General features: G+C 38.3%; 2 protein-coding genes across 2 annotated transcripts in view; both read right to left on the bottom strand.

Annotated features, from left to right (window-relative positions):
* Positions 1–623: 623 nt before the first annotated feature.
* LOC103179434 (coagulation factor IX-like) lies at positions 624–7,582 on the bottom strand. The gene is made up of 8 exons (XM_042340578.1): positions 7,488–7,582; positions 6,095–6,252; positions 5,601–5,625; positions 4,963–5,076; positions 4,348–4,482; positions 3,492–3,772; positions 3,244–3,361; positions 624–1,599 (listed from the first exon to the last, which is right to left on the bottom strand). The coding sequence occupies exons 1-8, from the start codon at positions 7,552–7,554 to the stop codon at positions 1,052–1,054; spliced, it is 1,446 nt and encodes a 481-aa protein (XP_042196512.1). The 5' UTR covers positions 7,555–7,582; the 3' UTR covers positions 624–1,051.
* Positions 7,583–7,750: 168 nt separating this feature from the next.
* The window catches only part of LOC103178210 (tripeptidyl-peptidase 2), a 31,267-nt gene continuing 11,023 nt past the window's right edge, over positions 7,751–27,994 (bottom strand). Inside the window, exons 12-29 of the mRNA XM_007892836.2 lie at positions 26,459–26,574; positions 25,648–25,819; positions 24,070–24,227; positions 23,554–23,630; positions 22,925–23,031; positions 22,236–22,390; positions 21,574–21,690; positions 20,191–20,291; positions 19,884–19,980; positions 19,281–19,418; positions 18,619–18,863; positions 17,987–18,065; positions 13,451–13,599; positions 12,761–12,857; positions 12,153–12,280; positions 11,376–11,559; positions 10,796–10,915; positions 7,751–10,067 (exon numbers count right to left, since the gene is read on the bottom strand). Coding sequence (XP_007891027.1) covers positions 9,978–10,067; positions 10,796–10,915; positions 11,376–11,559; positions 12,153–12,280; positions 12,761–12,857; positions 13,451–13,599; positions 17,987–18,065; positions 18,619–18,863; positions 19,281–19,418; positions 19,884–19,980; positions 20,191–20,291; positions 21,574–21,690; positions 22,236–22,390; positions 22,925–23,031; positions 23,554–23,630; positions 24,070–24,227; positions 25,648–25,819; positions 26,459–26,574 — 2,330 coding nt within the window. The 3' untranslated portion in view covers positions 7,751–9,977. The remainder of the gene's footprint in view (positions 10,068–10,795; positions 10,916–11,375; positions 11,560–12,152; positions 12,281–12,760; positions 12,858–13,450; positions 13,600–17,986; positions 18,066–18,618; positions 18,864–19,280; positions 19,419–19,883; positions 19,981–20,190; positions 20,292–21,573; positions 21,691–22,235; positions 22,391–22,924; positions 23,032–23,553; positions 23,631–24,069; positions 24,228–25,647; positions 25,820–26,458; positions 26,575–27,994) is intronic.

Here is a 27,994-nt window from a genome sequence, read left to right as displayed (position 1 = left end):
TACTTTACCACAGGGCCCCAAACAACCCAGGTCCATTGTATGGTACTTATGAGTAATGGTTAATTCAGTAGTGAAATATGAATTATAATAATTCTTGCATTTTATTTAGTTAACACTTTTGAAGCCCTGGTCATTACCAATATTATAGCAAGAGTTATCAAATTCCCGTTCCTACACTCTACCCCTCACCTACAATTTTTTAAAAAAACGTTAGCAAGTTAAAGCTCCATTAATGCTAAAGTAGCCCACGCTCTACAAATGAATGAGATGGCAAATTCTACTCAATCCTCCTACCACCACCACAATGCACACTTAATCTTCTATGTAGGAAGGGTAACACCTAGTGATAGAAGAGAAAAATTGTAGCCCTGTAGTTTACACCGTTGGACAGCATTCTGGGCAATACTGTACAGTAGTACAAGTACTGTTGATGTCAGTAATACAAAATAAGAAAGACAAGAGTACTGAGGCATGCGCTGTTATCCAATCTCAAGCATGCTTCAGAAACAGTAGTTTATTCACTTACATGACATTTTGGATACAGAAGTTTATTCTTAAAGCAACTAATTTGCAATGCATCGACTTGATTGTGGATGAACAGAAAGATGTAAACAATGTAGAAATAACATGACAGGATTTAATTTAATAGAAAAAATTAATCCAAAATGAGTTGGCTACAGATTTACAAAAAAAGTAGACATACACAGGGTATGTCTAATAAATACTTGCACATACTGTAACTCATTCCACTACTTTGTGTTACATTTGAGTCCAACAATCACTACCTTTGACTGTTTGAAGGGCTACAGGGAGAGAGACCAAGGGAGTAGGATTGATTTGGATAGCTCTTTTCACAAAGAGCCAGCACAGACACGATGGGCCGAATGGCCTCCTTCTGTGCTGTATAATTCTATGATTCCTTATACTATTTCTAAGTAAGAAATCTTGATACGTTTAACTGTGAATTAGTTCTTCTACTTTTTAAGATGATCATGAGGTGGTTACAGAATATTGTTTCCAAGTTATTTTATTCCAGGTTGGTGTATGTAAACTAAATGCCTGTTGTTTTCTTAATCCAATTAGTGTATCGTGATACTTTTGTGTAAAAGCCGTATTTTCCAGCATCTGCACAGCTGAATCCCCAGCTAACAATGCCTGATAAAAACCAAGTGTTCCTGTACTTGGTGACATGAGGGCCTCCACTATCTCCTTGGCAGGAATCTTTCTCCCCTTCTTCATACCCAGCACAGAACATGTTTTGTGAGATCCTGATGTTGCTGGAAGCCTTGCACAAACTAGACTCAACATATGGAACTTCCACTTTCTGTAGGACTGAAGATCTTGCTCCACCAAAGAGCAACCTTCCCCAACCACTGACTGTCCCGTAGACCTGGGACACCAGTACATCATCTGCAAAACGTTTCTCTGGGAGGCAAATGGGAATCACAAATGTATTGAATATTATTGGTGTTGAGAGTTTAATTAACGCTATATCATTTTCAAACATATCTATGTTGGAGTCATACTTATGATGTTTTATCAAATTTTCCACTTTGTGGTATTTTTCTGTTTTCTCAAATATTGCAGTGTTATGTTCACCTGTTGTAAAACAAAGAATAGAAACAGAATCAGTACCTACAGAAGGGAACGAGATGAGGCAGATTATTCTAATTTTAAAGTAATAAAACCAATTCTTCTAGGTAAATTTAGCTTGAAAAGACTTGGCCTTAACTCGACAATAACAAACAAAATTACATTTGTATAGCGCTTTTAACGTCAGGGGGACATCAACAGTGCTGGACAGTCAGGGATTTAATCCATTTTAAACCCCCCTCGAGGAGGGCCTAGAGATCAGGTGAGGAGACAACTGAGGGTTAGCAGAATGGCTGAAGGTGTGGTCAAGGAGCAGGGTCTTGAGACATGCCTTGAAAGAGGCAAGGGAGGGAGCAATGCGAAGGGACTGTGGGCTGGAGGTCCAAAGAGTCACTTACTGAATGGTTAATTGTTAATAGCACTGGGCAATGTTTGATCAATTTATGAATTTCAGGTTTTTGGAGCTTAAAATGAAAGAATATCTGAACATGAAGTGGGTAGACTACAAACATGAACACGATAGGTTACAGGAAAACTTGAATATACTTGAGAATTGGGCAGATCAATGGCAAATGAAATTCAATCTAGAGAAATGCAAAGTGCTACACATTGAGACAAAATATCCAGGAATGGACTATTATTTAAATAGAAAATAATCTGTACAGAAAATGAAAAGGACCTGGGGGTCCTGATCGACAATAATTTGAAGCTATAGCAACTGAGCTCGGTAGAAGCGAGCAAAGCAAACCAGATAGTGGGTTGTATTAAAAAGACAATATCAAACCTATATAGTGGGGTAATTCTGCCAATTTATCAATCACTGGTGTAACAGCACTTGGATTACTATGTGCAGTTCTGGTCACTGCAATAAAAAAAGGATTTTACAGCGATTGAGAGGATAAAGGAAGGTAACCAATGTGAGTGAGGGGGGGATGGAGGGACTGGACTATGAGGAGCAATTCGGTAAACTGGGCATGTTCATGCTGAAGAAGAGAAGGTTAAAGGGCAATATGATTACGGTCTTTACGATTCTGAAGGTACTAGATAATGTAAACCATGATAAGGTGTTCTATCTTGTACTGAACAGTGGAACTAGAGGAAACGGCCTGCGATTGAATGGGGGTAGATTCAGAGCAAATCTGCGGAAACACTACTTCAGTAAGCGAGCAGTAAACTTATGGAACAGGCTCCCTAGGGAGATTGTGTAAGCAGAAAGTGTTGTTTGTTTCAAGAAAAAATTAGATAGATTTCTGCTGCAAAATAATATCTCAGGATTCAGTATATAGTTTGGGACATGACATATCAAACGACTGTCAGGATGATGGACGGTGAACTTGATGGACCTTGGTCTTCCTTTGTCGAGCAAATTCTTAGGTTCTTATGTTCTAACACCAATTTTCAGCCATTCACCCACAAAATCCAGTCAATTCATTTTGCAGCATATTCTGTGAAGCGCTTTGAGATGCCTTGATTACGTGATAAGTCACTCTATCAAATGCAAGGCTTATTATTATTATATTCATTTATTAATAGATTATGCTAATGATCATTGAGAACTGTAAGGCACATATTGCCTGCTGGAATCAAGGATCTGCCTTGCTTTATTTTACAGGCAAAATTTTGATGATATCTAAGCTTAAAAAGCCTTACCAACCACAACTCTAAATTCAACAGGTGGTACAAAACAATGTGCGGCAGTTATCACCCATCGTTCATTGAGGATAGATCCACCACAAAANCCAACACCATTTCCATTTACCAGCAGAACCTTTCAAAAGAAGTAAAGGTGCATCAATAAATTACAATCATAGTAAGCATATGGTTTGTATTCTAATAATATTTAAAATAATAGATTAAACATAGTTTATTCAAGAGGGCACATCAGCTTTTAAACTAACCTGCCATGGACATTGTCCCTTTTCGCAGTCTGTTCCTCCCACTATCCTGGTATGAAGACTTGCTTCAGGAGTAATCTTTGCGTAGATCGAAGCATTAACGTTACTTGCATTATTTATGGTTTCAGTAATGTTAATTGAATCAGAAATGCCTGTAGCATTAATGTTGGTCTCAGAAGTGTTACTTGCATCAGAATTGTCAGTAAGAATATCAGTGGTCTTGAATGAAGTGTCAAGTGATCGGACTCTATCATAAAATGCAACTTTTCCACATGGGTATGGTACTGTCAAAAACAATGAAAATATCAATACATTTACAATGTCCATTTGCCCACCTTAGTGTTGCACAACAAAGTACCAAAAGCTCTGTTGGTATAGTTTTACATCATCATCTATGCACGATAATGAATCATACATCTTAAATTTATACTAGAAATAGAGATTGCATAAAGCCCAGGGAAAAAGTAAAAGCTCAAACAAAGGTTTGCTGTAAGCAGTGGAAAGACATTTGAGGCAAGGATCCTCATGAGAAAATAATATTCTGCTCAAGCTGATGAACTCTCATAGCTTAATACAGTTGCTTTCTGTTACGTGAGTCAAATCTTCTGCATAACTCTATTTCGTTATCAGACTCCCGATTCCACTAAGAATTTTACACATTGTAAGGCAATAATGCTGGAAGAGTTTTTGCAGAGCTAGAAACAATTCTATTATTCTTAATTAGTTACTAGTTGGTGATTGTTTTAAGATAGATCTGCTTTTGTAAAGAAAGTTTACAATATGGGATGTAATTATGCATAATATGCAAATTAGACAACACAGACTTCCATTCAGTGTAGTGCAGCACAAACTATTTTACCTTCAGGGATACAGGAAAACTTATCGGGCCCAAGTGTGTAGCCAATTGCACATGAACACTTCAATCCTGGTTTGGCATTAGTTTTGCAGAAATGTTGGCACTTTCCATTATTCACACTGCACCGTGTTATTGTATCTGGAAAAGGTATGAAGCAAATACATTAGAATACATTAGAATATACAGAAACCGGCCATTTGGCCCAACTGGTCAATGCCGGTGTTTATGCTCCACATGAGCCTCCTCCTGCCATTCTTCAACTAAGCCTTCAAGCGTAACCTTTTAATGATTAATTGACAGGTTCTACAATTATTTTTACCATATTTTAGTATACAATTCCATTTCTTCAATGTTTTGCTGTCCTTTTCTTTCTCGAAGGTATTGACTCACACTGGGTATAAGTGATCATATAATTATCCTTTGGAATTGTGTTTTACATAATCTTGTCCTGCTAGTTGCATACATAGCACAACAAAGCAAATCTAATTAATTTATTTATCAAATTACTTGCAAATTGCTGGATAGGTGGGTTGTTATTTGGTTTCAAGGATTTCAATAGACTTTATGGAGTCCTTATACCTTACACCGATAACTGTTAGCTATAGAACAGTTTCTTACCCAATTCACAATGTCTTCCTTTAAAACCTCCTTGGCACCAACATAAATATGAATTTATACCGTCTTTACAATTGCCATTGTTTAAACAAGGGGACGAAACACATTGGTCCCCATCTGCAAAATAATCATTTAATTTTGTTCATAAATGAGAATAGATTAAAAAAAAGCCAGAAACCAGTAAAGGAAATCTGTGTATATACACAGAATATATAACTTCTCACACACACATACAGGAAAGTTTAAACTAAAAGAAAGCACTACAATTTTAGATATCGAACTAGAATAACTCTTGTGAACATTCTAAATATGCTAATTCAAGGATACAGAGATCAGATTTTAATGCTCAGTACAAATTTTGTATCATTCAAAACAAATTTAAATTAAGTATAATTTTATTATGAAAGTAGCAAAAGCGTCTCATTCTATTTGTTGTTCAATGAATGACCATGTCTGCAGAAACTACATGAAGTATTCTGACAAAACTTAATTAAGTGTTTGGAATAAGGCTCTCGAGGCAAATGTTTTCATTTGTAGGTCAATCTACATATTAGATCTCTTTAATATGGGATTGGGGGGCAATACATTATGTTCATCACATCTCTCCGTTAAGGAGCCTCGTTTAAGAAAAAACATCTTACCCACATATACAGTCCAAAATTCATTCTAGAAGAGAAAGAAATACAATTCAGATTGATCAATCCTTCACACACCGGCATAACACAGATTACTTAAAACAACAGCTGTAGAGTGTTCTGCCACTCCTGGATTCCATTTGGTCCTTGTATGAACACCACCAACAAAATGATTTCTGTACAGCGCCTTTCACGTCGGGAGGACATCCCAATCAGTGTTTCGGACCCAAGCTCGGGATCGGGGAGGGTTGAGGGTGGGGGGAGAAAGGAGAGTGATCGAAAGAATGGTCAAAGAGGAGGGTCTTGAGATGGGTCTTGAAGGAGGCATGAAGTTTGATGTTCAGGTGCACTATTCCATCAGAAACACATCTGAGGGGCTTTAACTTTCCAGACCAATTTATTACGACCAGTGGTTGAGAATTTTTGCTTTCAAAGGCATTTCCTACAATAACATTATCCATCAGTGTTTATAATAAAAATAAAATTGCTTTAATGCTTACTGTTTTCTCCTTATTTTCAAATACTTCTCGAGCTTCTTCAAAGGAACACTGTTCTTCCCTACATTCTCTCTCAAGGTTTCCTGCCCTGAGCTCTTCATAGTAGTTTGCACGTCTCTGCCTCTGTAATATGTAGTTTGCTTTCTCTCTTTGGAGAAAAACTGAAATAAATGGGAGGTGGGGTTATTTGGATATACAGTTTTCTGTGAAAAACAAATGAATTAATTGCAGGGAATACAATGAATCAATGGCTGCTGTGTTCTCCTACAACAGTCACTGAGAAATGTTGATTTTTTAAAATTAATTTGTCGGTATAATCACTTGGCCTGGAGATACTTCCTCTTTTCCCCATTTTCAACAGAATAAACCTGGCAATACTGTATACATAAATGAATGGAAACTGACAAAAAGCACTATCCTTGTTTGAAAGTGTTTGATAAATCTGTCACAGTTATGTACCTTATCTAGTTATGTATATCTTCAGTAAGCTTGATCACTGATCAAAATGGCCCAACATTAAAAGTGGGCGGTTGGGGAATCGTAGCAAATACCAATTCTATCCACGCCCAATAATATCCAAATATACTCATGTTCATAGATAGTCTAGTTAATATTAAAAGAGAAATCTTAAAATCCATGTTTCGTCAAATAAAATACAGCTCAATATAATCTAATTTACCACCTGCAGTGTTTTATTAAGACTGTGCAGTATCACTATTGCACCACTTGATACTGCTATTGCATTCAGTACATATTGCATAGAACAGTATCTTCTCTTAACAAAAAAGTACATCTGAAATTTCATAAATGATTGTGTGGGCAGTTTTTCTTGGGGCATAGCAAGGTTTACATACATTGGGCTTGTTGAAAGAAATATTGCATTTACTCGAAGCTGGACATGCTGCAGCGCTGGCAGAGAACCAGAAGAAATGGTGGACAGTTTTTCAAGGCAGTAATAGAGAAGAACTAATCATGTCTTTATTTAGTATCTTTAAATCTGGTTACAAGAAGGATGGTGGAAACCTTGATACTGGATTAATTTTAAGAAACATTATGATGTTGTAATGAGAAGAGAGTAGGATGGGCATCTTATTTATATAGCGCCCCTCGCTCAGAGTAGTGTCCCAGAGCGATTAATCCTCTGAGGTAATCCCGGAACTCAAGCAGCACTCTCTATAAAAGTACTGCTGGACAAAATAAAGACTGCGTGGAGATTATTCCAATGCTGTGTTGCCGGCAGAGGAAAATAAATTGGAGAAAATATAGATTTAAAAAAGCACTCATTTATCACTGTTAGCTTGCATATGAAAGAAAGATCACAATTTTGAACAATCAAGTTCTGAAGCATATAGGCCGCGAATACAAGTTTAATTTAATTCACTTAAAAAATACCTACCTTCACACTCAATGTACCTGGAAAGCCCCAGAAAGCTGGCAATTAATAAAAAGCTGATTCTCGCCATTGTCTTCCGTTCAAAATAAAAAACTTTAAATGCACAGTGTAATTGAAAACAACAAAACGAGTTCAATGATTAGCTAAAAAGTAAATGGAGTTTACCTTGTTGTATTTACAATGCAAGTTACTACAAAGTTCATCGCTCTGTTGACTCTGTTTATCAGCTAAAATACCACTTACATCAGTCAGAAGCAGTCCCAAAATTCACCTTTAAGATTTTATTTAAGTAATATTCATATAATCATAATATAAGCATACACCTTTCACAGCATCTTAGAACACAAAATTAAATATCTTTATAAACAAAGCCCATTGATAAGATTTGTCCTAATCATTAACCGAAATGCAAACAAGTGACGAGATAATTTAATTTTTACTTCATCCTTTGCTATTTTGAAAATATTTTAAATAAGCATTGTGAAAGTTATTTAATTCAAAATACAATATGCAGTTTTTCATTATTTAGTACTAGGTTATACTGTATTATATTATGGTTTCTGTCTTTGAACTAAGTTAATAATTAGCTTTAAATCAATGTTATAATTGTAATTTGCCCAATCTTAATCTCTAGCCACTGATGCTTTCATTGGGTGCAGTAGAATTATGAAATTCAAGTACCTTTTTTTTAAATACATAAACCTTTGCAAGACAAAAGGCTGATTAATTGCATTAACTTGTTACTAGTAATAAACACAGTGTACTGTAATCTAGATCATAATTTTATTTTATAAAGTGTAGTGCATCACTGCTATATGGATAACAATGGCTTCTCTTCCAATGTCAACTATTTATTCAACGAGACAAGCTTCTTTGAATTCCACGTTCAACTTTGAAATCTTTACAACTTATTTCACAGTTGAATGAAGAAAAGATTGAAATACATTGATTTGGTTTAATTTAGCACTTTGAAACAGACTACTGTATTCTCACAATCTTGCAACGATTCATTTATAACAGTGCATCACATACATTTACATCTCTTATCTGGTTTTAAATCATTTTGGAGACTCAGTTATATTTTGCAATAGCTCTTCCTATTTTATTTATAAAATTTGCATATAGTTATAAGCATCTGTCTTCACAATTTGAGACAACGCAGCACAGGCAATACAAATTTCAGACAAACACATAGTTTCAGAGATACATCTAGCAAATAGAAACAGCTGATTTAAAAACAATTGATCCATAACTGCAAAACACCAAAATCTAAGAGAAATTCTGTATAAAGAAGGCACCTAAGTGACTGATTTCATAAAATCACTATAAAGAATACAGTTGTGAAAAAAAACCTGAAATAATAATGTAAATAAAGCAATCACTGCAGCTCAATACATAAAAGCAACATGTACCACAAACTGATCATATTAAAACCATCATTTACTAACAAAACATACAAAATAATTGTCAGCATGCCTGGTAGAATTGCACTTTAGACACTTGGTTTACATTCTTTAGCACATGGAAGAGTTTCAGAACTGACTGATTCTTGAGTCGGCTGGTTCCTGGGTGTTGAGTTTTGTCAGATATCAGCCGGGCTTCTAAGTGGATAACTTAAACAGTAAAGCATACTTACATTTCTAGGAAAAGACTTATTGAAAAACAATTCTGGTCTTGAAGAACTTGCATTTTTATAAAATGAAGTCTGCATCCAGTAATCGTGACTAACTCACAATAGGTGTTTGAGGTTACATAGTAATGTGCTGAAGGTAGTAAATGCAAAAGAGGGGACTACAAAGAAGATGAGGCATTTTTTAAAAAATGGGTAGTTTTAAACGACAGCAAATTTGTACTGGACTCAGAATTGGCAAGCTCCAGAGTTTGAATCATACACTTGGCCAACATTTACTTTTGCTATTTTTTTCAAAGGGAAAAATCAAGAAATTTATTCTGTAGCAGGAAATTTCAGTTGAAGAGGTAAGGTAATGATTCTACTGGCTTCTCAGCTATGGAATTGTCAATCAATAGCTGAAAATGGACTCCCACTTAACACAACCTACATATAAAACAAGTTTGAGCCCCAGGCAGTGCTCTCTGCTAGTTGAAAGAGGAATGTCAGTGGGAGATCCAAAGAGGGATGGAATTATTTAAATTAAAACAGGTCAATAAATTAAAACCTTCTAGTATTTGCAATTTAAAGACAACAAATACAAACAAAACCCCATAGGCTGAGATACGACTGCAAATTTTTGTAGTTGAAACGAATTGTTCTTTTGCAAAAAGTTTATCTAACAGAAAGTGATTGGATTAACATAATGGCAAAGTCTAGTCTATTGTAGTCTGAAGTTTCCACGAGTTGTGAATTTTTTGATGAAAATGACTAGCTGAAGTACAACAAAACCCAGATAATGCTGAACCCAATTTTTAGGTACATGGCAGTTTGAATCCTGATTAACAAGCACATGGAGACTCTTTATTTCACTGACGATCAAGTTAAAAAGGAACATAATCCGGCGGATGCATCACTAACAGAGAGTTTTCTGCGAATGAGGCACAGTGTATCCATCCAAGGGTTTTCATCAACTGCAAGAGATCAGATCAGTAAACAATGAAACATTTGGTTGCATTTTTGTTGCAGCTAATTTAATTAAACAGCATATTTCTTGACCCACAGACATAAAAAATGTATTGCAAATTCATGCTTAGCATAAAAATATCTAACATTCTTGAACCTGACCGTTTCATTGTTGGAAAAGATGCACTGAAACTTAAATAGAAGTAAATCAGGAGATTGGGAGAGTGGAGTTCTCATGGGTAATCTTGACATACTTCGAGTTTTGAGCAGGATTCAATATTTACAAATTCTACACAAAATAATGTTGCAGATACACATTTTAGACACATTTGTATCTTTCCCACTCCATGTTGTATTAACTATTTCATTCTGACATTTTCATTCCTAAAAATAAGAGTACATACTGAAGATTGATATTATTGCACAATCTTTTTTGACTCATGAAAATGCGCTTATTTAATCATTTTAGAAATATAAACTAGTAATTCTAAACTTGCCAATGAACTGGACACCAGAATCACAATTAGAGGAAGAAATCGTTCACTTCAGTACACAAGGATTAGAATTTACATTTTCTGAGATGCCTTAATATTTTTTTCCTATTACATCGAGTAATATGCTTATCTGTGGAGTACACATCTATAAATCTACTGCTCAACAATTATTCCACACTAAAGTTGACTAGATTTTATTATTATCATTGTTCATATGTGGTAAAAGGGAAGCTCAAACAAACCTGAATACAATTCCTTGCATTTTCTTGAGTTGGCTTATTTTCAACAATTTTGAACGCAAACATCAAGGCGCGTCCATATGTTTGCTTCACCAAAGCATGCTTGTAAGCAAATGTTAATGCCTGAGAATGGACAAACATACTTGCTAGTAAGTAATGTTGGCATTGCAATGTCATAGAAGGCATGTGAATACAATAGAAGAACCACAGTGAAATTATATTAAAATATAATTTGCCACCAAATTACACATGAACACTTTACATTTCTAACCAAGAAAATGGTGGCTCCTTAGGATGAAATATAAACTAATAAAACCTAACTTTGATTCTGTTCTAGTCATACCCAGTTAGTTTATATGACCCAGCATAAGTCAGAAGGATCAGAATCAACACACTTTCATAGAGCATAAAAATGTTTCTGTAAGAAATATTCTTACTAATGTAATAACCCTTAAATAACACACATATACTGATATTTCATCGCTGTTTTATCATATAGAGTGACACACAGAAACTTTCTGCCATGATCCAAAGCCAAATAATTTAATCTAATTATATAATCAATATTAATAAATGTAATTACCTTACAGTCTGTGATATCTATCCATTTCTGTATATCATAGAAACTCTCTGTGAGATTCTTGTAAACTTCCTCTGAATCATCCTCAGTAGATTCTTGTGACTGGAGATTGAGAAGTTTATCAGCGAGTGCACAGCCTTTGTGACAGAGAGCATCAATCAGAGCAGATTTCTGTTTTTCCATCTCACTGAAAGCAGAAGGGTCAGCATAATCTCAGTTACAGAACAAACTGAAGTAACTGCTTTAAAAGAGGAACTCAAAAGCTTTGTTCTAATTATGGGTGACTGACTGGCCTGTAACATGTTTTTGTGTCACAGTGCAAAAGGTTTCTGTATAGTCAAACATATTAACAGTGCCTTCACTGGTTGCTGTTGATATCTGATCACTTCTAGAAACAACGTTCTTTACAAATGTTACAAAATTCCCAAAGAAACAAAAGTTAAGTGAAAGAGATGAACTGACTGGATCAAAGTCTAAACATTTTACTGCAGACCAACTTAGTAATTCTGTACCCCTGGTTGAAACCGTAAAATATAGAGGGAATAAAGTAATTTGGGGATAATAAATGTCAGAAAGGTGAGAGGTTTCCATATGGAAAAATCGCAAGTGCAAAAGAAATGGAGAATACTGAGCTTATAGATTATAAGGAACTTTCAACAGACAGTAGCAAATGTGGCCCCTAATACTGCTAGTTAGAAGACCAACGTATACAATGCAAAGCCAAATGCTTTAAATATCAAGAACCAGTAAAACTTTAATGAAAAGCTTCCTTCCACTTACCTTTTGATAGAAGCAGCATCAGGCCTAGAGTCCGTCTTCAAAGCCAGGTGGGTCACCAGGGCAGTTTGATCAATGTAGGATATAACTCGTTCAGCTGCTTGAATAATGTCATCTAAACTTTTTCTTTTCTAAGAAGCAGATGTAAACTATTACAATTCACAGGCAAGTTTTAAAGAATTATGCAAAGCCTAAGAGGAGACATGCACTGCTCCATCAAAATGAAAAGTACTTCCATATAAGTAATCAAAATGGTCAAATGCTGATATCAACAATAATTAAAATGATTCCACACACCATTTCCCTACTAAACAATAAACTCAGACAACCTGCTCCCAGGCATCTGCTAATGCTGTTATTGTAGCAGGTACTTCGGGGCATACAATTTCCGAAAACAGTCTAAAATAAAGATACTAAAATAAGTTGAGCTAGTCATCTAAGGTCAAAAAGTAAGGAATCAAGAGTAATTTGGTATGGTTGCACCTTTGAGAAATTTCTTTCACTAAATAAGTGAAACATAATGTGGGATATACAAAAAAGCATTATGAAAATGTCAAGGCTGTTTATTCTACTCATTAACGCAATAAAATATAATTTCTTCAAGAGCACACCTTTTCTGAATCCAAGTAAGCAAGGTAAGCAACATGTACAGGTAAATGTTCAGGATGGACAGAAACCAATTCGTCATATAGATAACCTTGATCCAGTCTGTAATAGAAAAAAATCAAAATTCAATAGGGTTAAGAACAATGTTAATCCAATGTAATTAGACTAAACATACTGCACTGTTTCTGAAAGGTTCACATTCAGAGGACATCCTCAATTTGTCAGAGTTCAACGGAAATACTGTGATTAGCAGGGAATTTGTTGTAGAAAATGATTCCTATTGTTTACTCATTCAGAAGGCTGGAAAATGATAGAAAAGGGGAAAATGAAAACAGAAAGGAAGCCATCAGCACAGTTAACCATTTCTCTCAATTTGTGCTAATTTCTTTAAAGACAGCAGCTGAAGGTGTGGTATATTTTGAGTGTGTTGCCTTAAAAGGCAACGAAAAGGGTTTGCAAAAAAGAGGGGTCAAACAGGAAATAATGTGAACTTCTCATAAAATTTGATTACATGTTGTGTAACAGTAACACATGTTCCCACATGGACATTAAATGGAATTCTGAAAGCTAACATTCAAACTCTCGATTACACACTGACTTGACATAGGTTTTAAAGTTATCGGTAGTCTCGGTTGCTGTCCAGCTATTCTCAATTGAATTGCATGTCCTATATTAACTGAATTGATGTTATGTACTTTGGTAACCACTGTATCTTGAGATCTCTCATAGCTTCATCAAATGCCTCCTTTGGATCCTTCTCTTTATCTCTGCTTGCCTTTTCTTTATTTCCATTCTTCATCTTGTTTGGGGATGACACCATATAGTAGTGTACAGTGAGCACACTCTGAAAGCAAACAAATTGCAGAATGTTTACCAGTGTGACAAACCAACATCTGATCTACTAAAAAGAGCTAAGTATTATACAAAGCATACCTCAAAATATATTTAATATCTTTTGTAAAGTACACCATAGTATTAAGTTAATACTGCAGGATTATTTTAATATTTGGCAATATCTGCACAACTCCAGTAGTCTATCCAAAGTATGCTTTAGACAAATGGTTGTACAACTGCCTCTCTTTTTCAGGCCATCTTATCTGGGTCGTATTGAAGATTTACACTATAATATCATTACACCTAATCCAGCACAAAGATTGAATAAGGGTATTCTTCAGACTCTGGATCTTGAGGATCATTGATAGTCAAGCTCTACATTATACAATCCTGTGCTGTGCATAATTCAAAGTACTTATTCAGTCACTGGTTGCATAAATGAAGAAAATGCTTCATTACCCAGTGGAGTAATCCTCCACTTCAACAAGCACAAAAATTTTTAAAAAAAAGCAAGGCTGACACAGGCATTCAGGTGGACACAGTAGCGTGTTACATTCTTGGAAGCTGCTTGGCTAACAAACCATGAACTGTTTACTAACAGGATCTCTTCCTCATCTCTAACCTATAAGAATGAATCCTGAATAGAAACTGAATTATCCCGTTGTTCATCTGTGTATCATTCATACAGTGATTCATCGACACACACAAGGTGAGCTTTTCTATTAACAACAACAAGAAGATTCCATTTATAGAGCGCCTTTCACGTCGGGAGGACGTCCAAGGCGCTGGACAGTTGGGTCAGGACCCGAGCAGGGGGCAAATGGTCAGGGTGAGGGAAGGGAGGGAGCGAGGAGGGGGTAGAGAGTCGAGAGGGGAGCTGAAGGCACGGTCAAAGAGAAAGGTCTTGAGACCGGCCTTGAAGGAGGAAAGGGAGGAGGCGGCGAAGGCACTGGGGGATGGAGTTCCAGAGCCTAGAGGCTGAGAGGCTGAAGGCCCGGCCACCGATGGTAGGGCGGTTGGGGTGGGGATGTGGAGCAGACCGGAGCCAGAGGAACGGAGGGTACGGGCAGGTAAGTAGGGGGATAGTAGGTCGGAGAGGTAGGAGGGAGCAAGGCCGTGAATGGCCTTGTAGGTGAGGATGAGGATCTTGAATTCGATCCTCTGGGGGATGGGGAGCCAGTGGAGGCGAGCGAGGGTGGGAGTGATGTGGTCGCGAAGCCTGGTGCGGGACAGAACACGAGCTGCAGAGTTCTGAATGACCTACAGCTTGTGGAGGGAGGTGCCGGGAAGGCCGGCGAGAAGAGTTCCCATAGTCCAGCCTTGAGGTGATAAAGGCGTGGACCAGTTTCAGCAGCGTGAGGGGTGAGGTAGTGCCATAGTCTGGCGATGTTTCGGAGGTGATGGAAGGCGGTGCCAGTTGTGGCGCGGATATGAGGAAGAAAAGACAGCTCAGGGTCGAACAGAACACCGAGGTTCCTGACTGGCTTTGAGAGGTGGGAGAGTGCAGCCTTGGATGCTGATGCTGTCAGTGCCTGAAGTGCGGATGCGCTGACGCGAGCCAATCAGGAGGGCCACAACTTCACTCCCTCAATATACTCCATTCTCCAATGTTCAAAACAGACATGTCTGTCTCCTAACATTATTTTATGACATAGTACAACAACAACAACAACAACAAGATTCCATTTATTGAGCGCCTTTCAAGTCGGGAGGATGTCCCAAGGCGCTGTACAGTTCGGTCAGGACCCGAGCAGGGGGGAAATGGTCAGGGGGAGGGAAGGGAGGGAGCGAGGAAGGGGTAGAGAGTCGAGAGGGGGGCTGAAGGCCCGGCCATCGATAGTAGGGCGGTTGGGGCGGGGGATGTGGAGCAGACCAGAGCCAGAGGAACGGAGGGTACGGGCGGGTAGGTAGGGGGATAGTAGGTCGGAGAGGTAGGAGGGAGCGAGGCCATGAATGGCCTTGTAGGTGAGGGTGAGGATCTTGAATTCGATCCTCTGGGAGATGGGGAGCCAGTGGAGGCGAGCGAGGGTGGGAGTGATGTGTTCCCAAAGCCTGGTGCGGGACAGTACACGAGCTGCAGAGTTCTGAATGACCTGCAGCTTGTGGAGGGAGGTGCCGGGAAGGCCGGCAAGGAGAGAGTTCCCATAGTCCAGCCTTGAGGTAGTATTTGTAGTATCTACAAATTTGGACATCTTGTGTACCGAGAGCAACCAACAATCGGCATGGAGAGGGAGTGATCAAACTTGGCCTCCATATAGAAGGACACAGGCTTACAGCTGGCTGAAATAGCGTGGACATGCAGCAGATGTGTGCATTTATTCCTAGCTTTGGGTTTGAAGAGACTGGGTCCAACATTGCACTGCTGGAGTTACTGGGTCACCTAACAGACACTGACAGAGATAATTAATCCAAGGCTCAGCAGGATATTACATTCATCTTTATCTGTTGCACAATACATTTACCATATTTTTTTAAAAAGAGATGGATGCTGTGCTGAGGTGGATCAGAGGACAGAATTGGAACTGAGTTAGAAAACAAAGTTGGATTTTCCATTTCAATTTCATGCAAAACTCCGCAATGAAACAAAAAACAGCAAACATATGATGTTCCTGCAGTAAGCTTACAGACAACAGCAAACAAACAAAATAGGTCAGTCCTCCTGCTCCCCTTTCACCCACCTGTCTGAGGTCAAATATTACACATCATATGTGGAATACCAGAACTACAGTCACCTGACGTACAGAAGTCTGTAATGTGAAAGGTACTGGCTGTAATAAATACAATACAAAATTACATTTGTAAAGCACCTTTTATGTCCCCAACGTGCTGAACAGTCAGGGATTAGGACCCGAGTGGGGGGGGGGGTTGTGGCCGAAGAGGAGGGTCTTGAGGCAAGCCTTGAAGGAGACAAGGGAGGGAGCGAGGTGAAGGGAATGTGGGATGGAATTCCAGAGAGTGGGGGCAGAGAGGCTGAAGCCCTGATCACCGATGGTGGGGTGGGGAAAGTGGAGCAGGCTGGAGACTTCTGAGAGGACAGGTTGATAAGGGGTTAGAGGGTCGGAGAGGGAAAGGCTATTGAGAGCCTTGAAATAGTCAGTTGTAGCATTACTTATAAAATGGCAATAATGGCTGCCTGTCCCATTTCTTACTTGCAATCTCCTATTGAAAATGAAACAATAAGAGTATGTTGACAACACAATCTAATGATACTGATGAAATGCATTAGATCCAAGTTCATGATGGATAAATGCAGTGTGGACTGTGCGGTAAAACACAGATCTGCCTGAGTGGCTCATTAACTCAGCCTTACAAAACCCTTCCCTTCCCTGACTAACACTGGCACAGTATCCACATCAGTTGTCACATAGGGCCATTCTAAGCATATGCTGTGGGTTTGTATCCAGTGGGAGTTGGACTCCAACTGCACAAACCTACTTTGTTCACATAAGTTAGCAGCAGGTGACGGGAGACATCTCACCCATTGATTCTGGGCTGGGTTTCAACTTAGTTCCTTGAGGTGCAAGAACAGTGTTCTGTGCCACTGACGCTCTTCTCCACAATAACCAAAACAATATGTTAAAGTGTCAATACACCGTAGCTCATTCTTGTCATCCCAATTCAAGCAGTTTTGTTTGTTTTAGAGACCTTTCACCAACATGCATTTGTTGGGTGGAACATTGTGTGGAACTATTAAAGAAAAAGTAAATAGGTTGTGGCTATTATTTATAAGATATTCATAAGCAAATGGAATGCTATTATCTGTAAATCAGTTTGTAATAAAAATGTTTTAACTTCATTAAATGCTACTCGATTTCAAGATCCTCACCCTTGTATTCAAGTCCCTGCACTCCTCTGCACCCCCCTACCTCTCTGACCTCCTCTCTCCTCAAAACAGTACCCGCTGCCTTCGTTCCTCTGGGTCCGGCCTCATCCTCGTCCCCCGAGTCCTCCGCTCCACCCTCGGCAACCGTGCTTTCAGCCACTATGCCCCGAGGCTCTGGAACTGCCTTCCTCACTCCCTTCGTCTCGCTCCCTCTCTTCCCATTTTCAGATCTCTGCTGAAGACCTTTCTTTTCGACTGCGCCTTTGGTCACCTGCCTCCCTCTCCCCCTGGCTCAATCCCGGGATCCGTTACTGTAAAGCGCTCTGAGACGCCATTCGGCGTGGAGGGCACTATATAAATCCAAGTTGTTGTTGTTATACTTCATAAACATAATTACCATTAGCTCTCTATGATACAAAGGAAGATAAGTTGGCATGGGGGTGATGTCCCGATTTCTGATATTTCAATCGAGCCTTTTCCCTGGCTGAGAGTAAAGGGTCTGCACATTACATATCTGCAGCAGTAACAGTGTTGGCACAGTAAAGCAGTCCATTTTTCACTATGTAGGACTTACAGCTTTCTTGCCCATTTCAGTTTTGGAAAGTGTGAGAGCTCCTTTAAGATAGCATCCAATCTCAATACCTTTGGGAACTCTAGAGAAGAAAGATAAATTTATGTTATCAGTCATATACAGCACACTTGCCACGAGCAACATTTTCATACATTAAATCACACTCTTCCTCCTCTCTCTTCATGCATCCTCATGTATTGAAATCAAACTCAGCTCACTGTCTCTTAATATATCTCAATCTTTCCCCGGATCTAAAAGTTATGGAACTTATTACCTCTCGGATTTTCCTCTCTTGCGCCATCTACAGGCTTTGAAAGTCCAAGCTTTGCATCACCTAACCACTTCTTCTTCACTCATCTTGATTTTCTGCTACTCTTTTCAAACTTGGTGGTGCCCTGCACTAAGGTTTCTTCAACTAGTTTCTGAATAAAAAAAAAGTTTGTACCTTATTGGCTCATCTCCATAGTTCAACAGGTTGGCTCATCTCCACTGTATATCAATCAGTCTTCACAAAGAATTAACTTGAACCAATTTTAACTGAACTGAGAACACAGTTGGGCCCCAGAAACATCAGGTAAATCTGCTGTTTCCTCTTTTTTCGTTGGTTCTATAATGTGTAACACTGTAACACTTACTTGTCATCTGGCAGTGAAGTGACGAAGAAAGGAACGGTGAATTTTGGTGGAAGTGTGAGACAGCCAAACTTGCTCTTGCCCAGAAGAGCATTGGCATGTGTCCTATAGATATCCACAGACAGTGGCGCTGGGAGCTTGCGACTGATGTGGAAAGGCAGGTCTGTCAAAGGCTCTAACTCACTGAGCCCTTCATGACGAATCTGTAGGCGAATTATATACTCCCCTTTCTCCAGTTTCAAGGGATACTGCAAAGAAAGCAGACTGCATGTAACAAAAAGGCTTATTTTGACAAAAGGAATAGCACATCCAAATCAAACAAGAATTGGGTTTCCTTTTAGTGATGGAACATAAACCTTGGATAGCACTCATGCAGAGTCCATGTTAGAACATCGTATTGTTTGATGCAAGTGAGTTTGTTTATAAAACTGAGAAATTTACAGATTGCTGAAATTCAAGACAATTAACAGACAATGTTAACTCCTTTTCTCTTGGAGAGCACTTCTCTTCACCTGCTGGTATCTGGTTTTGAATAGGAAGTTTGGGAAAAGTTTCGTTGTCAACACAATCATCTGCCACAAACCAACTTCATCATAATTGGCAATTCACATTCAGGTCCATTTAAATTAGATCGAGCAGCTACATTCCATAAGCTGTGTTCTTACCCTGTCAGGATAAGCATCGCCTGCTCCAATCATCCTCTTATTTTGATCAAAGAGCATCCAAAGCTGACTGTCATATTCCGATTCATACAGCAAGTCACACAGCAAGGGGCAGCTGAGAGTTACATCTCCACTCTTAGCCTGAGGCAACACAAAAAGATATGGCACAGAACTTTAAACTACTTTCTTTTGTAGGTTATACTGTAAGAATAAAATTACAAATGAAATATTTTCATTTCATTTGTAATTATATCACAACAGTAATTATATTCATATCATTCAATTCTACTTCATTCATACATTACATTCTATTTCATTTGGGTTTTGCAATCGGAAGCATTACAATGGTGCAAATAGTATACTATCTGGAATAAAAAGGTATTTTAACAGATGTAAAGTTTAGCTTTGTATTTTTTCTACCTCACACTTCTCAGACTGTGTGAAGCAGGTAGTTACTACCTGTGGAAATTTGAGCTGCCAAGTCTGAGCTCAGCTAACTTCATAGCTACAGAAGATCATATAATTCTAATTGGTAGAATAATGCTGATAAGGAATATCAAAGGAGAATTTTGAATGATTAACTGGAGCTGCATTGTGGTCAGTTACCTGATTGAAGCTGTAAGTCAGCACTAGTTCGTACAGATGTCTGTTATGTGGCAAAACATCACGTGATCCTAACGGTCTAGTTTTGGCTTCCACAGGCCTGCAAAAGAGAGGAACACCCTTTTAATAATTAGCACTTTTACTTTAATTGTTAGATGCATTTCAAAGGCAATCCAAGTACATCTGACTTGATATCGTCGAAGAAAAATGAAGGGGTATGATCCCATTATTGGCACATTAAAATTTGCACCAAGTTCAAAATATGAAACATTCTCTCACTAAAATTTATTTACAATTAAATTTGTATTACCGGAGAGTCTGGACCCAATTTTTCAGAGTTAAGGCAGGGGAGAGCTCCTCATATTTCAGTGAAGCGGTGGCATCAAACCTCACAACACCTTCAGAGGCATGCTGAAGAGAATAACAGACAGAGCCAGTATAAATTCCAGTTAACTGTACAGTCAATTTACATCACCGAATTTTAAAATAGAGAAATACGAGAAGACTATGAAAGGCTTGAGTTTCATGCATTGGGTCAAGATAAATGGAAGGTGCCAACCAAAGCATTGTCCCATTATCCTTGTTCAGATGCTGATTGATTTGTCGTATCATTGCAGCATTTTCTGTATTTCACATTTCTAGCTCTCAGTTTTTTCTCTCTTTCTGGGGGCATGCCATTTCTAAGATTTAAAATGTTCTTCTCTTGCTCTCTCTCTCTATCTATTCTCCTTGGGAGAATCGTAATAAGTCAATCCCATTCTCAACAGTACATTTTTGTCATGAAGGATCCTCATAAGCTCGATAAGGCCATTCACGGCCTTGCTCCCTCCTACCTCTCTGACCTACGATCCCCCTACCTACCTGCCCCTACCATCCGTTCCTCTGGCTTCGGTCTGCTCCACATCCCCCGCCCCAACCGCCCTACCATCGGTGGCTGGGCCTTCAGCTCTCAGCCCCTAGGCTTTGGAACTCCATCCCCCAGTGCCTTTGCCTTGCCTCCTCACTTTCCTCCTTCAAGGCCGGTCTCAAGACCTTTCTCTTGACCGAGCCTTCGGCTCCCCTCTCGACTCTCTACCCCCTCCTCGCTCCCTCCCTTCCCCTCACCCTGACCATTTCCCCCCTGCTCGGGTCCTGACCCAACTGTACAGCGCCTTGGGACGTCCTCCTGACGTGAAAGGCGCTCTATAAATGGAATCTTGTTGTTGTGGTTAGAAAGTGCCTTTGTAAGCAAAATTGATTCTGAATTAAACAGTGATCAAGAGTTCCAAACATGAATCACCAATTTAGAGATCACAAAGCATTTGACTGCTGGAATATATGGAGTCTAAGGAGTCTCTGTGCTATCCTTACAGAAAACATCACTTGTTTAAGATTGAAAAAAAAGCGATTTCTGATAAGACTTTTAACATTTGCTTCTATTACAAAACAAGGTAAAATGTTTCATGTGAATGTTCAACTGTTTGTCTGCAAATTTTAGATAAAAAAAGGAACACAATAAGTAAACCACAAATGTAGATTGATACAGGACAAATACAATGTCGCAATCGGCCTCACTTCAGTTCATATGCATTGTAGCACCGAATGGCATTTAAGCATCTTTGATATATTCAATTCAAAGATTTTGATAACTACAATCAACTTTGAGCATCACAGAATAACACATAGAATTGGGGGGAAAAAAACAAATACTTACAATATGTAAAGTATCACTATTACAGCTCAGTCCTTGGAATGAAATGCAATAGTCAATTTCAACATCATCCAGGCTAGACCACCAACGGGCAATACAAATTTCAATAGTCTTCCCTGCCTGCAGAGAATTACAAAGATACAATAGCATCTTACTGACATTGAACATATTTAGTTGCTACAGGAAAGGGCACATTTATAACAAACATTCTCAGACATGTATTGAAGTCAGAGAGAAATCAGTATTCAATCACATAGCTTCTAATCTTAAGATTTGTAAGATCCTAAAAGGGAATTATTTGAGGTTTTGGATGTCACAGATGGTCTGTGAATGGGATGAGAATATTCCCAACAAGGCTAAAGAGACGTGGGATGAGGTGGGAGGAGAGTGATAGGTTAGGAAAAGGCTGAACAGGCAGAAAACCTCCTGGAATTAACGTACATCACAAATTAATAACTGGACAAATTATAATTTGACTAAAACTCACCACTGAAATCAAATATTTTTTGGCAAATGCACAGTACCCATTTAATTCGAGTCTTATATTAAACAAATGTGCTATAAAATGTCATCCATGTTACATGTGGTAACAACAGGCAATAGAAATGTTGCTACCTGCTCAGTTTCATTGAAAAGACTAAATCTTTTTTTTAAGCAGTACTCACAATGACTGGAAAGGCATCACGAAGGGAAGCCTTTTCTGAAAGGTACAAGTGTTTGTAGAACTCATGAACTCGGAAAGCCTTTTGTTTTTGTAATTGAATGGCATGAACAACAAATTCTGATGTTTTATCTTCTGACTTTGAAACCATGTTTATCTCTGCAAAAGGTTGAAAGTGAGATTATTATCCCTCCACTATGTTCACTCTAGAAACCAAATCATGCTTTGGAGGACAAAATGGTTCCTCACTTGGAAGTGGGACAAACTGCCCCAGAGTTCCACTGTAAGTGAAGTGATTTCATTTTATTGTCTAACAAATGTGTCTTATAGAGTTGGAAGTTAAAAAATTCCCAAATTATCCTATCTTTGGCAAAAACTGCCCAAAGGAAAGTGGTGAATCTAATCAGTTCAGTCCTCACACATATTTAAGACTGTGGGGATGATGATTACTTGGAGGAGTTTAAGTAAATGGAATTTAATATTTAACTAAATCTGTATATTTAGACATAAGCAAGTTACTTATTCAATTAGATTGACACAATATCAAACTTCTCCATTTCTCTCACCAGCTTTTCATGAACAAAATAAAATTATGACACTTTCTGCACCTCTTCCATCTGTTGATATTTGTATATTATGCAGATTTGTAATAATACTCTCAAGCTTACTTACACAATCAACTCCAATACCTACCAGCCCATGTAGCTCCATGGGGTACTTCAATAAAGTGCCGTTTCATCTCTCCTGGCCTGAAGTTCACATTTTTATGTTCACTTTTGTATTCCGAAGCTTCACCTACTCTGTGCACACAGATAACATTTAAAACAATTCCATTAAATGCAAAAATGAAAATCTAGAGCACTTAGAATGACATCAAAATTGCTTTTTGTTCTGGGCATTATTTTTTGTTTTACCTCTTCCAACCTATGCTCTAATCAACAGTGAACATTGGCTGAGGCAGAGACTATAACATTTAATGGGAACTGGCCAAACATTTGAACATGAAGAATATAAAGAGGATGAGAGAAAAACAAGCTTCCCATACTGGTTTGTTGGACTGACCCATTTTGTTGACTAACTGACACTGTGGCTGGAGTTTACTGTTCCTTCTGGCATTTAGTAAGGTCACTGCTTGCTTGCAGCCATTCTCCTGGAATTCTTTTGCACCCAACTATGCCTCCAAGATTCAAAGAACCAATTACCGATGTCTCGCCCTGTTCTTGTACCTTCCCTTCGAGCCAGCTGTGGTCCTCCTGCTTCCTGACGAACCCCTTGCAAGTTACAATACAGACTACATAAATAATAGATTTGTTTTCACTAACCTTGATGGAATAATGACTGTAACTGGAATCCGGAACACTGGTCCCGCACCAGTTGCTGTTGTATCGTAACCAAGAATCTGTAGTGAGATGGAGAAAGGAAGTTTATATAAAAAAAACTTGGAATCAAGGGATTCTTTCAAATTCAACGGAGCTTAAAAATTATTCAGTGCAAGCTGGAACAACTTGGGGTTGGTTTCTAGGCTGTGCATACACACCCTCCATCTGGACAGAGTTAGTACTGACAAAATACCTGAGAGACATGCCAACCAGGTTCATAATTTAATCATCTGAACTTTTTCAATTATGTTATTTCTCCAGGGTACTTCAAGATTTGCTCACAAACAGAAATTATCACACTCTAAACCCCAAAACAGAAATAGCACTGGGTTACAAATACCTCTCACTTAATGTGTTAAGAATAAAGCATCAATTAATTTAAAGGTGCTATGTCAAATGCAATGATCATTATTATAATTATTATTATCATCAATTTGTAGAAATAAATCAGAGATGAACCTCAGTGTAGTGCAGTCCTTCCTTGAGTCCACGAGCATCGACCCGGACTGTTACCTGCCTGCTTTGATTCATCAGCTCCAGATGGGAAGGTATGTGCACCCATGATGCATTACAAGTCAAAGCACAGTGCAACTGCAGGGCAATCTTCTCGTTGTTTTCTGTGAATTTAAAATAAAATGTATAATAATTCAGGAGAACACAACACTGCTTTATACTAATCTGTGAAATGATTGACTACATCAACACTTTTCAGACAGCAACATTTGGTTGAATTTAAACATTCAACATTTTTATTGCAATAAACTTTCATATATCAAGCTGCATACTACGACTTCTATCTGACAAATCCTTTAATACGTCTCAAGAATATCTTAAAGGTGCAATTTCTCCAGAGGTTTACACACAGGAAAATATGGCTCAGGAAAATATTGCCAGATAGAGTTGCTACTCAAGACATTTGTTCAATAATATGACTTCAATTTAAAGGATCCACACTTGAACAGAGGAGTGTGGGTGACTGTGCGCAAAAGGGAGAGGGAAAATTTCACAGAGAAAGACAGATAAGAAATACAGACAGTGACACATAACTACAGACTAAAACATCCACAGAGAATTAATCCACAACTTCATGGGAAAGTGGAGAAGGGAACAGAGGCAGGAAGCAATAGATACAGAGGCAAACGGGAGGCAGGGACTCAAACATAAATTGTACTTCCACACCCTGAACAGCTCGCAACTACAGAACACCGTTCTTACATAACCTCCCCTTTCCATTGTCCATTCTGGCCACTTTATTAGTCATATTAAAAATCAGTAATTATTATTCTATTGCGCTTCACCACCCCTTTACAAAATACATTTTTAATATCCTGTCACCCTGGTTATCCTCCCTCACTTAATCTTTCTTCAGTTGGTGTATACTTTCAAGTCCCATTTCTTTTAATTTCAAAGCCTAGCCTGGACCACGCCATTTACCAGGCAAGAGCTGAGTCAAGCATGTAATTATCAACCTGTCAGTGCTGCCTTCATTTCAAGCACCAGGAGGTACGAGAGAGCAATGAGGGTTCTCAATGAGAATGGATAAAAAATATTCACATCCAGCTGAGATTTGCCGGTCTGTAATAACTCACAACTGCAACAACGTGAACGCAATTTGTTTGAGCCACTGTAGACTACGGACTGAGAGGGCCAATATTCACAGATTCACCAATATTTCAACACAAATTTCAAAGAATCAATAATTCGATTGCGGCATTGAACAGATGCTGGGCACAGAACAGAAAGAGAGAAAATTAATTATCCTTTGCTTAAAAAAATTAAAACGTGTGTTGGAACATTTTGCTACATAAACTGATTATAGAAGTTTTTTTCAAGGATACATGTAAAAACTATCTTGTGAAATTTAGATTTGGAAAACAGTGTAAATTTGGCTGAAAAAAAAACAATGATTAAAAACAAACAGAAAAATGCCAGTTACTCAATTCAAGCTGTTACTATGATACCCCATTTGGTTTTGTTGTCCTCAGGCTACAACATAAAACATTTGCCAGTGAATTTGGGCTTGCATTTTTTCTGTACCTGTATTCTCAGGAAAAACTGGCTCCACACAGACACACAAGTCGATCGGTACAGACAAATATGCAGGCTCCCTGAGGTAGATTCCACGCCATTGACTTATTTTGATGTTGAAGCCTAAACTTGTGCTCTTCACTGCGGCATGTTGAGTGAGATAATCATAGGCTTTTTCAATCTGTTCATGAAAATAAAAACGTTACCAAGGAAACCTATCCTGGGGCAGAGTCCCAGATGCGTACAGTAAGTGAACAGTTCTTGTTTTTGTTTCAGTACTTCTAGTGAAAGTAAAAATATATACAAATGTACATCACAATAACTACTGCATGCACACGCTCGCTTTTTATTGCTCTCATGAACTTTACAGATTCCAACTGGGGCAAGATTGTGAGGGATCGTGAACAATCATCAAGATAATGATGAAAATAAATTTACAAGTAACACAGGACATACTGAATAAATCATCAAACAAGCATAAAATTGGACAGATGGTGCAGCGTATTATAACACTGGCCTATTCAACTCTGGGATAGGAATTCAAATCAAACCGGATTTGACTGGATTTTTCTTTACTGGATTTGAGTACGTACAAAATGTCATAGTTTTGCAGATTGCCACCAAGACAGGATGTTCTACTTTATCTCACCTGTGCTATAACTGACCTGAGTGTACTCGACAAGTGAAAATGTGTTTCAATTCGCAAAGCAAATTTCATGACAATCCTTATGACTAACATGAATGCTCATTTGTAAGCATACAATGAAAGATGCATTTAAAATTATTCATATGTCCGACAATTAGTAAACTTAACATTTACCTGAATTATGCCATGGCCTTGTGCAAACACTTCAACATTTTCCACTTTCAGAGCTGTGTTCTCGAGTGCCCGGCGCACTGAATGCATGGTGTACGCAATGCCGTTGGCTTTCAATCCTACAGGAAATGTGAGAAAGACAAATGAAGAATTGTGGACTGAAAGTGGTCAGGTCAAGATAGACCACGGTAAAACAGCAGTGAATATATCTTGGTAGATAAATGAAACTATGAAATTACTAATACATACAGACACACACACCTTGGGCTCAAGAAGTTTTGACAGCTATGCGTAAAGGAGGATAGGGGAGCAGCACTACGAGTTAGGAGCACAAGTTTAGGCTTCAACATCAAAAACATAGATTCTATCTCAAAACATTTCAAACTGGACAGAGCCAAAATAAGTAGTGAAACAAAAACTTTGGTTAACCATGTGACCAGCTATGTTTAATAGATAACGTCACACCCTAAAATATAATTTATGCAATTGTAGGAATGCTACTATATTATTGTAGTACAGTAAAATTCGCACCAGTTATCTTTGTAAAATCATACAATCGCCTAAATCGTAATTCACCCAAATCCCATTCAGTTAAGTAAAAACACTTAAGATTTCTTTGCAGTACTGGTATTAATCACCTTCTAAATCATAACATTGCTCCCCTATCCTCCATTACTCCCACACTTACCAGCTGCATTGAATTGCGAGAAATGGCATCATGACCCGTCGATGTTTGCTCACTTACCAGCCGGCTGCATTGAATCGGTAGTGATTCACATAAGTAATATTAATGTTATGGTCCAGATTGATACAACTTATCAAAGGAACATAGACTACAACCATTGGACACAATACTTTCAAACGTAATTTGTACTCCCAGTAACTCAAAAGCTCTTTAGTGTGCCCATTTCAATCAACATAAACATAACAAAAACTGCCAAAAAATTAACGATTATGAAATATGTAGAAACATGAATATTAATAGCCAGTCACCACTTGCTTGACTGAGTATTTTTAATTTGCCAATGTTTCATTTTCTTTAAATATAATCCATGGTCCAAGCCTAAAATTAGCCAGAATTGCATCAATTTAGCATGGGAGAAATTCTGCTCAATAACCGTACTACAACAAGTGCTCACAAGATACAGATAATACTGAAATTGCTAAATTATGCATCAATTTGACATTTTTAATTTACTTAAGGGAGAACACTGGTTGAAGAAGTAGTCTGCTGAAAAACAGAACAAAAACGGCATTTATGGCCCCAACGGTTTAGGGGGCAAAGCACGTGGCATGGCACGGAGTAATAGAACGGTCTTGGGGCACATCTCTTTTCCAGACACATGTTAGAAAATTCCTTACAACTCCTATTGATGCAAGTCATTTTTTAAGATACATTGCAGAAGCTCACTTTTGACAACTGTTGGGCCTTAAGACAGATCTGTGCAACCAGAATGTGATAGTTACCCAGGATTACTCATTCCACCTGCAACACGGATCATCTCATACCAATATAGGTTACTATTTGCAATGCAGCAA

This window comes from Callorhinchus milii, unplaced genomic scaffold (assembly GCF_018977255.1).
Source record: "Callorhinchus milii isolate IMCB2004 unplaced genomic scaffold, IMCB_Cmil_1.0 Scaffold15, whole genome shotgun sequence".
In the NCBI taxonomy this organism is placed as follows: Eukaryota; Metazoa; Chordata; class Chondrichthyes; order Chimaeriformes; family Callorhinchidae; genus Callorhinchus; species Callorhinchus milii.
The sequence above is the reverse complement of the archived record's forward strand: the minus strand, read 5'-3'. Positions and strand labels throughout refer to the sequence as shown.